The following is a 10,881-nucleotide window of genomic DNA, read 5'->3' as shown; positions in this document are numbered from 1 at the left end:
CGGCCCTGCATTCCCCTTCTCTCTTCACATATACCGTCAGCATTTTGGTTTTCTTATTGCAAGGTGCCGACCCTCTATAGCACTTTTGCTTTCTGTTTTCCAGAAATGCACACCCACTTTCATTTCCCAGCAGCATATACAGAGACATGTTCCCACCTTAGTTGCAGGAAGCCGCGCTGCAGCTTGGGGGTTGTAGTTGGAGAGGTCGGCGGAGGACTACAGCTCCCGGGAGCCCCCGCGCCCTTGGCGCAGAGAAGAAAAGCGACCAACTGCTGCTTTCCTCGCAGTTTTGTGGCGAGAGAAACTGAGGCCGGAGAGTCGGCGGGCATCGACAATAACCGCGGGCATGCTTCCCAGGCGAATCACCAAGGTATGGCGGCCCGGAGAGCGTTCTTAAAATAAAAGAAATAGCCGGTGTGATCGGGGTCTGGGGTTGTTCTTTCTCTCTCCCCCCCCTCCCTGGCCAAACCACTTCCGCTTTCAGGGAGTGAAGTCGAAGAGAAAGCCTCATGGCGTCGACATGGCGCCGGGGCCGGGCTTCGTGTGGGGGTAGGGGATGGTCTGACATGGTGGGGGGAGGGGGAGATAGGATCGGGGATAGGGGACAAGTCGGGGTAGGATAGGGGACAAGTCGGGGTAGGATCGGGGGGTGGCAGGGGACAAGTCGGGGTAGGATCGGGGGGTGGCAGGGGACAGGTGGAGGTTGGGAACGAGTCGGGATGGGATGGGGGGACAGGTCGGGGGGTAGGGGACAGTTGGACATGTCGGGGGCTGGCAGGGGACAGGTGGGGGTCGGGAACAAGTCGGGATGGGATCGGGGGTGGGGGGACAGGTCGGGGTAGGATCGGGGGGTAGGGGACAGTCGGACATGTCGGGGGGTGGCGGGGACAGGTTGGGGTCGGGAACAGGTGGGGGACAGGTCAGGGGGTGGGGGTAGGGTCGCGGGGTGAGGGACAGGTCGGGGTGGGATTGGGGGTGGGGTCGCAGACAAGTCGGGGTAGGTTCGGGGGTGGGGACTGGTGGGTGTCGGGGATAAGGGGTGGGAGAAGGTAGGAGACAGTCGGACATGTCTCTGACGGTTAGAGCCCGGGGGAAGGGGGAGGTGTTGGTGGAGGTTAGAGGGGGGAAGTGTGGGTGGGGGTTAGGGGACTGGCCCGGGGGGGGGGAAGTGTTGGTGGGGGTTAGGGGACTGGCCCGGGGGGGGGAAGTGTTGGTGGGGGTTAGGGGGGAAAGTGTTGTTGGGGTTTAGGGGGACTGGCCTTGGGGGAGGTGGGGGGGAAGTGTTGGTGGGGGTTAGGGGACTGGCCCGGGGGGAGGAAGTGTTGGTGGGGGTTAGGGGACTGGCCCGGGGGGAGGTGGGGGGAAGTGTTGGTGGGGGTTAGGGGACTGGCCGGAGTTGGGGGGGATGTTGGTGGGGGTTAGGGACTGCGTTGGGAGGGGGGGTTAGGGGTCTGGCCGGGGGGAGTGTTGGTGGGGTTAGGGGATTGGATTTGGGGGTTAGGGACTGCATTGGGGGGGTGTTGGTGGGGTTCAGGGGACTGGCCGGTGGGAGTGGGGTTCAGTGGACTGGCCGGGTGGGGAGGTGGTGTTGGGGTCTGGTCGGAGGGTGGGGTTTAGGGGAGTGGAGGTGGGGTTAGGGGACTGGCCGGATAGGTCGGGGCCGAGCGGGGCCAGTGCGGCCTGGTAAAACGTTGGGTAGACGTTGCTGCCTCACCGGCTGCGTCACAGGCGAGGGAGAGAGAGAGCCGGGTGCCGGCGGTGGGGAGGGGACTGGAGAGAGTTGCGGAAGCAACGGGACGGACTGTGCTGGCAGTCGGGGTGTTTCTCCCTTCCCTCCCAGCGCCGACGCTGATGCCGTGGGGAAGGGCAGTCGAGGCCGGGCGGCGGGCGACGGAACGTTTCAAACGGCCGAGCTCGCGCCGCCCACCAACGGCCCCGGGGTGGGGGGCGGCTCGCGCCTGTGGCCGCTGACGTCACCGCCCGGCCAGTAGTTGGAGGGGCGGGGGTCCGATGGCTGCAGCGGCCCGCCGGGTCCCGGCTTGTTCGGGCATCTGGTGGCGGTGTATTTAATACCCCGAGTGTGGATTGCAGGGGCGTAGCTACCGCTTCAAAATCCGACTGAGTGACACTTAACCGTAACTGGCCACTGCTACATAATGTTAGCGCTGTGGGCTGCAGTGGAAGCTTCTGGAAATCTGCACCGTCCACCCTTTGGGGGAAGGCATTTGTTTTGGGTTGGGAGTTTTTTTTGGCTTCGTGTTTGATTTGCTTTTTGTAAAATTGAGTGTCGTTTTAAGTGGGTGAATGTCACTCTGAATTGGTTACCGTGATTTCTTTTGTTTTAAATCCAGTTTTGAGACAGCATTGCTGGTTCAGATGACAGCATTGCTGAAAGGAATTGTTGAAGGTGTCCTTGATATAACAAGTAGGAAATGGTCTATTGAAGTGCAAATAACTTGGTCTGGGCAGTTGATTTTTGTATTTCATAATTTGAGTTTCTAATCATTCAAATGCACAAACTGAAATTGATCCAGTGTGAGCTGTGGAATAATATTTCAGATATTTGGGGGAAATCCAAGTTGACAAGTGACCAAGTTAACATGAGTTTATTCAGTGCAGAGATCTTTGAAAGTACCTTCCCTTGTGTTGATTGCATGTTGGAAAGGCCCATCTGCAGTCAGCATAAAAATGTAATTCACTTTATTCCTGGAATTGAAGTGTATGCCTGAAAGAAGAGATTAGAAGTATATGTACAGCTTTGAATTGGGACCTACATCATTATTGCAGGATGTAACAGGGTAGGTGCAGAAATGACATTTCCTCTGGCTATGATTGCAGCCTTAAAAGGAAGGTTTAGCCATTCAAGATGGATGAAGTTTCTTTACCCAGACGATAGTCAATTGCTGGAATTCACTACACAAGACGAGTGTAGGGTCTTGGCTATGTTAAAGCTAAATTGGTTAATTTCATGCAACAAATACAGGGGTTGGTGCAGGAAAGTGGTGCTGAGGAAAACAGCCATGATCTTATTGACTGCCCTTCTCTTGCTTTATTGCTTGCACTTCTGTTCTTTGTGAGGAATGACACGTTAGTGAATGCCCATTTTCACCTGAAATTCCTACTGATTCTGACAAGTACAGAAAATAGAATTTGTTGCAGCCTGTGGGAGGTTGTGGAATGGTGGACGCCACTAATGTTCTATCTGATCCTGAAATGGTTTTCAAAAAATTGCATCATGTAGGATGTATGGAAAAGTGAAAAGGAAGATTGTTTAATTTAAACATTCAAAGTTGATACCCTTGGATCAACGTAGGAGTATGTTTTTTAAAAAATAAAACTTCCAAGATGCTAATCAGAAAAGCTAGAAAAAACACCCTGTCAAGAATAACCATAGAAGGGTGAAGTATAGATCAGCATCACAACAGCAGGATGTTCAGAAGAAGTTCAAGTTTATAGGCATAGGGTATGAATGCCATGAAAAGTAGCTTTTTACAGTAGCAGCACAGTACATCAAGACAAGGACAAACATGTTAACATAAACCTAAATTATAGAAACTTACACGTGCAGAAAATAACACAATAAACAAGACACAAGTGCAAGATTGAGAGGGAGAAAAAAAATGTAGTCTGAGGTACTGTTAAGGTTTTTCAGGTTGGTTCAAGAACCTAACGGCAGTGAGGAAGAAGCTGTTGTTGAATCTTGAGGTGTGGGTCTTCAGGCTCCTGTACCTCCTGCCTAATGGCAGCATTGAGAAGATTGCATGGTCTGGATGGTGGGAGTCCCTGATGATGAATACTGCCTTCCTGCAACATTGCCTCTTGTAGATGCCCTTGATAGTGGGAAGAGCTGTACCTATGATGGAACTGGCTGAGTCCACCACCCTCTGAAACCTCTTGTGTTCCTGTGCATTGGAGTTTCATTGAAACTGAGGGGGAAAACATGAAAAAGTAAATTTTACAATGATTACTGCTGGGTGGGGGAGGTTTGGATAGAAATTGGCTGAACAGTACTTATTAGAGATGGGTGAACCAAGGTTTGATTGTCATGGAATCATTTACCAGCAACAGGCTATTGAGTCTCTGCTGGCTCTTTGAAGAGCTGTTCATTTAGTTCCACACCCTATCACTTTCCCCAACATTCTTTACAAATGCTTCTCCAAATTTCTTTTGAAATTTGCTTCCCATTTCCGGTTGTGCATTTCTGATCATCACTTACTGCATGAATAAAACTTTCCCCTTCATCTTTTTTTGGGATTACTGCAGTTTCCAGTTGCATCAGATTTCAATTTCTGTACAAATTTTTGGAGACTACCAACAGGAATTGTAAGAGTTGTACCAAAGGTTACAGAATGAGCCTTTTTTTTTAAAGAAACAAAAGAGCAAAGGCAGATGAGGTTTGATTGTAGAACTGCACCTGGGTTAACCGAAAATTAATGATACATGTGCAGTTGTCAGATATGCTGAACTAGCTAACCGTGAAGTTGAAGATGGGGGAACTTCCTCCTTTGCTTTCTCAACTGCACTCCTGCCCTTCCTGAGCTTTGGTAGGCAGTTCGAAATAAGGACTCCTGCCTTGAAAACCAGGTCCTTAAGAATTATATCAGAAGGTATTGCAGCTCTGAAGATGTTAAAAATATTAAACCGATGTTAAATTTTTCTTTGTTTAAGGGATAGAGGACTAAATAGAGTTAGGATGCTGGTGGTTATTCTGCTGTTTTAAATAGCATGTCCTGTTCTAGTTGCTGAGAAATACAAGTATTATAAGGTGGCCAGGAAGGAGCTTAAGGGACTTGGGGGAGCTGGAAGGGGATGTGAGAAGGCCTTGGCGAGTAGGATTAAGGAAAACCCCAAGGTGTTCTACATGCATGTGAAGAACAGGAGGATGAATAGAGTGAGGGTAGGACCACTCAGTGATAAAGGGGGAAATGTGCATGGAGGAGGTTGGGGAGGTCCTTGATGAATACTTTGCTTCAGTGCTCACCAGGGAAGGAGAGGGACTTGGACGAATGTGAGGTCAGTGTAGAGGTTAAGAAAGAGGCAGTGTTGGAGCTTCTGAAAATCATTAGGATGGGATATACCCCAGGTTACTATGGGAAGTGAGGGAAGAGATTGCTGGAGTATTGCTGACAATATTTGCATCTTCCCTGGCCACAGGAGTGGTACCAGAGGATTGGAGTATGGCAAATGTTGTTCAAAATAGGTAATAGGGATAATCCTGGGAATTATAAACTAGTGAGTCTTGCATCAGTGGTGGGTAAACGATTGGAGAAGATTCTCTTAGGGACAGGATTTGCAAGCATTTGGAGAAGCATAGTTTAATTAGGGATAGTAAACATAGCTTTGTGAGGGGCAGGTCTTGCCTCATGAGCCTAATTGAGTTTTTTTTTGAGGAGCTGACAAAACAAATTGTTGAAGGTAGAGTGGTGGATATGGTGTATATGGATTTTAGTAAGGTGTTTGACAAGGTTCCCTATGGTAGGCTCATCCATAAAGTCATGAGGAATGGGATTCATGTGGAGGGGTGGGTTAGTAAGTTTGCAGTTGACATGAAGGTTGGAGGTGTTGTGGATTGTGTAGAAGGTTGTCGTAGGTTACAATGGGATATAGACAGGATGCAGAGTTGGGCAGAGAAGTGGCAGATGGAGTTCAATCTGGAAAAGTGTGAAGTGATACACTTTGGAAGATCGAACTTGAAGGTGGAGTAAAAGGTTAATGGCAGGATTCTTAGCAGAGTGGAGGAACAGAGGGATCTTGGGATGCAAGTCCATAGATCCCTCAAAGTTGCTGAGCAAGTTGATGGGGTGGTTAAGAAGATGTATGGTGTGCTGGCCTTCATTAATTGGGGGACTGAATTCACGAGCCATGAGGCAGTGTTGCAGCTCTACAAAACTCTGGTTAGACCACACTTAGAGTACTGTGTTCAGTTCTGGTTGCTTCATGAAAGGAAGGATGTGGAGGCTTTAGATAGGGTACAGAGGAGATTTACCAGGATGCTGCCTGGATTAGAGAACATATCCTCTGAGGATAGGTTGAGTGAGCTAGGGCTTTTCTCTTTTGAGCGATGGAGGGTGAGAGGCAACTGATAGAGGTATACAAGATTATGAGAGGGATAGACAGAGTGGACAGCCACCACCTCTTTCCCAGGGCGGCAATGGTCAATACCAGAGGACATCCGTTTAAGGGGAGTGGAGGAAAGTTTTAGAGGAGATGTCAGAGGTAGATTTTTTTTTACACAGAGTGGTGGGTGCCTGGAATGCACTGCCAGGGGTGGTGGTAGAGGCTGATACAATCTTGGATAGGCATATGGATGTAAGAAAAATGGAGGATATGGGCTCTGTAGGAGGGAAGGGTTAGATTGATCATGGGCTAGGTTTATATAGGTCAGCACAACATCGTGGGCTGAAGGGCCTGTACTGTGCTGTACTGTTCTGTTATCAGGTGTCAATAGCTAGATGGCAATATGCTTATTTTTGTAGTACATGCTGTTCTGGATAACTTTTCAAAAACATTAAGATAGATCAGTTTGAAAACCTTGTTGTGTATAATTTTAGACATTTGCATCTCTTGGTTGGCAATTAGCTCTTTTTGTGTGGGGTTCCTGGCAATTTTATATAGGAGGTAGAGTTTCCACCAGGTGTAATTGAAGAGTGCAGTTTTCCACTTCAGTGATGGCATGAATCCCAAATCTAATGTGGTGCTGATTAAATATATTGAGCTACTTTGTTACTGAGAATTTGCAGCAGAGAAATGGGCTGCTCTGACTGGCTAGTCACCAGTTTTTTTTTTGCTTTATTCTATCTAACCCTATCTGTGTATCCACCTTGCACTTTAAAGGTTTCTGTGATATTTTGCTCAACTATTCCAATGGGTAGCAACACTTGCATGTTAATGTTTCATCCAAAAAAAATCTTCCAACCAGGAATGGCATATTAAACATGCAGAGTCACTTGCATATAGGCCAACCTTGTTGCTGTATCTTAGCTGCTTTATTGGACACACAGATCTTTTGTCTATCTTATTGCTGGATGATCATACAAAATTTACACGATAGGGTGGCTGGCCCATGACAGTTGCATCTTTTGTGTAATATGGCAGCCAGAGCTGTGTATAGTATTCAACCTGTGGCTTCAGTTTTTTGTACAGTTCTAACATAACTTCCCTGTTCTTGTATTCAATGCCTTGACTAATAAAAAAGCATTCCATGTGCCTTTCTTAATCATATTGACATTGCCTTTTACAGAATTGTGCATGTATATTCTAAGGTCCCTTTGGATCAGATTCCATTTCCCACTTTTTTTTTGTCCACCTACTCATGTCATCTAGAACCTTGTGCAATCTAAAGCTTTCCTCTTGTTTATCCATTTTATTTGCCCCCTATGTTTAACTTCAAATCATTAATATCACAGGAAGCAAGGTATTAACTACTGAGCACTGGAGCCCCATTGGTAATGATTTTCCAATCACAAGAAAGCATGAGAGCTATTAATTACCCTTTGTTTCTTGTCACTGAGCCAATTTTGGATCCAATTTGTCACTCTCCCATTGCAATCTACTATGCAGCATTTCATCAGAAGCTTTGCTAAAATCCATGCAGATTGCACAAATATACTGTCCTCATCAATTTTTGTAACCTGCTCAAGAAATTGGGTTGAGCTTGTCAAAAGTGACCTTCTCATAACAAATCTCTGTTGATTGTCCCTGATTAATCTGTGTCTTTCCAAAAAGAAGGTTAACGTATAAATAGTAGGCCCATCTCTCCACACCTGCTCTGCCATTCATGGCTGATCATTTACCTCGGCGCCTTTTCCCGCACATTTTTCATATCCATTGATTTCCTTGATATTGAGCAATCTTTTCATCAGCCTTGGGAGTGAAGCTAACAACTGAGCCTCCACAGTCATCTGGGGTATAGAATTCCAAAGACTCGCTGCCCTTTTAAGTTGAGGGGTTTCTCATTTTGGTCCTAAATGGCCTCTCCCTTGTTCTGAGACCAGTGGAAACGTCCTCTCCACATCCAGCCCGTAAAGCCCTGGAGGAACTTTTGTGAGATCTCTAATTCTCCAAAACTTGAGTAAACAACGCCTGTGTCCTTTATCTCTCCGTGTATGGCAAACGCGTTCTGTCTGAAATCGGACAAGTAAATATTCACTGCATTTCCTTTGTCAAGTGCATCCTTTCTTCAGTAAGGAGATCAAAATTTTACCCAGTATTCCAAGTGGGGTTTTACCAAGGCCCTTTGCAATGCAGTAAGACTTGCTGCTGTATACAAATCCTCTCCTAATAAAGGCTAACGTATACTTGCTTTTCTAATTGCTGTTGCACCTTTATGTTGACTTTCATTGACTTGTATACAAGTACATCTAGCTCCCTTTGAACATAAACATCGCCAATCTCTCACTGTGAAAGAAAATACCATGCTTTTCTGTTTGTGCACTGCAGTGGGTGACCTCATTCCACCTTTCATGTTCTTACCCATTCAATCTGTCCATATCTCTTTGAAGTCACTACATCCTCCTCTGTACTAAATCCCAACTAGTTTAGTGTCATTGGCAAACTTGGTAATATGAATTTGGTCTCCCCTCGCTCAAATCATTGAGATTATGCGTGGTTGGCTGCCCCCCCCCCCCCCCCCCCCCCAATTCTTTGCTGCCCAATAACCAATTCTCAATCCATGACAATATCATCCCTAATTCCTTTTGTATTATCTCTGGAATGGATTCCAATAATTTGATAAACAGGCTAGGTTTATCTTGCCTTGAAATACTGGTTAAAACATTCACTGTCCTGCAATTCCGTAGTACATTTCCATAGCCAGGGAGGTCTTTAAAAAACAATTGCAGTTGGTGCCTTTGCAATTTCCTTGCTGCTCTTAGGAGTCTGGAATATATATCAGAGAATGTTCAATATACTGTTACATTGCTCAATACATAATTACCTCTTTCCTGGGAATACATCCAGTGCTCAGGATGTATCCCCAGGGATGAGGGGTAATTACAGCATCACACATCGAGACATACTGTTAACAGTGCTGCTGTGCTGGGAATCCCTGCCCTCCCCACTGCTCCAGGAGTCTGGCTTGAATCCTGAAATGAATTCCTCGATGGCTTGATGTGGAGAGACTGTCCATTGCTGGGGACTGGCAACAACTGTTACCTGTGGGTGACAATATGCCTGGATCCTATGGTCTCTCTCATCACCTTCTGTTAGGTGTGTTGGAATCTGTTGTCTCCCCCCCCTTGTTAGGAACATAGTTTGGTCCATCCTGGAGATCACACTATGATTTTAACAAAAAGGAAAGGTCTCCCCAGCCCAGAGATTTATCTGTGGTTGAAAACTTCAATGATCGCAATTGAGCTTCTTGTCAAAAATGAATTTCTGAGCCAGGGAGAGCTGTGCCTGCAGACAGATGGGACAATAGCAGGTTGCATGACATCCAACAGGAAGGGATGAACTACTGTAGGATCTGGGCGGCCTCTCATTGCTGCCACGCAATGTATGCACCTACTATACTGGCTAGGGTGCACTTGCCCTGTCCACCCAATATCAGCCCTCGGCTTCTCCATATCAACCCGTGGGGCAATCCATTGTAGGATTTGCACCAGTCTCCTGGCAGGGCACGAGTGTATTTCTTTTTGAAGTACAGGCGTTTGGATCCCTTTAGCTGGGAAAGGAAGAGGTAAAAAGGGAACATGTTGCTTCTCCTGCAGTTGTGTGGGGAAGAGCCGAAGGGGAGTGGATATTGGTGGAGAGCAGAGTGGGAAGTCATAGAGAGAGTGGTCCCTTCAGAATGCTGAAAGGGTAAGACGTGGCACTAGAATCATGTTGAATGTGATGGAAATTACGGAAGATAGAATGTGGATACTTGGGGCGGAAGGACAAGGAAAACACTATCTCAAGTGCAGGAAGTGGACCATGTATGTTTGAGAACCTGATCAACTTTGGTGGGGGGGAATGCAGGGTTAAGGGAAAAAGGAGGGTGTCTGGGAAGCATTGGTTCAGAAGGTTTTGTCATCAGAACAAGTACAATGGAGCTGGCGATACTGGAGGAATTGAAATCTTACAGGAAGCAAGCTGGGAAGAGGTGTGGAAGTCTGTTAGCTAGTAATGGATATTTTTTCACAAACCTTTCCCTGAGATGCAGCCAAGAATCAGAGAGAGGGAGCATGTGAAAGAGGTTGCCAAATCTGCATTCTGTACAAGAGCATGTATTCCATAAAAACCTAGGGCATAGCCCAGACCATGCAGTTCCCACATTTGGAGATGGGCGAGTGGATTAACAAAGTTATTGAAAGTGAGAAGTTCAACCAGTTGAGGGTAGGAAGTGGTTAAATATCTGTTCCAGGAAGAAGCATCGGTGCCTTCAGACAGTCCTGATATGGGATGTAGCTGTAGAGTGATTGGACGTCCATGATGTAAATGAGCTGGTTGGGACCAGAAAACCAGAAAATATCCAAGTAGTGGAGGTATCACAAATATAAGTGGGAACAGATTAAGACAAGGGGAGAGAGAACATAACCAAGGTGAGAATAAGTAAGTTTTATGGGACAAGAGCAGGCTGAAAGAAGCCTCTGTCAGGACAGCCCTGCCTGTGGATCTTGTGATTTTCAAAAAAAATCAGTTTGACCGTACAGGTTCAATGCATTATCTTGCTGTCAGTGTTATTACACACCACTTAATGTGAGCTGTATGCATAGAGCTGTAAAGATCAGAAAACTTACTAAATGAGATTGTAGTGGGAATTTGGTCCCCTCTCATTCTTCTTTACTCCAATGAATACAGTCCAAGAGCCAACAAACGCTCCTCATATGTAAGCCCTTTCATTCCGGGAATCATCTTTGTAAATCTTCTCTGAACCCTTTCCAACATGAGTACATCCTTTTC

The 10,881-nt window shown here is 46.6% G+C and overlaps 1 protein-coding gene across 1 annotated transcript in view; it reads left to right on the top strand.

Annotated features, from left to right (window-relative positions):
- Positions 1-207: 207 nt before the first annotated feature.
- Positions 208-10,881, top strand: part of ube2na (ubiquitin-conjugating enzyme E2Na) — a 33,361-nt gene continuing 22,687 nt past the window's right edge. Inside the window, exon 1 of the mRNA XM_052034056.1 lies at positions 208-370. Within this exon, the coding sequence (XP_051890016.1) occupies positions 347-370 (24 nt within the window). The 5' untranslated portion in view covers positions 208-346. The remainder of the gene's footprint in view (positions 371-10,881) is intronic.

Source organism: Pristis pectinata, chromosome 19 (genome assembly GCF_009764475.1).
Source record: "Pristis pectinata isolate sPriPec2 chromosome 19, sPriPec2.1.pri, whole genome shotgun sequence".
Classification (NCBI taxonomy): Eukaryota; Metazoa; Chordata; class Chondrichthyes; order Rhinopristiformes; family Pristidae; genus Pristis; species Pristis pectinata.
Note: the sequence above shows the minus strand (reverse complement) of the source record. Positions and strands in the feature narration are given on the sequence as shown.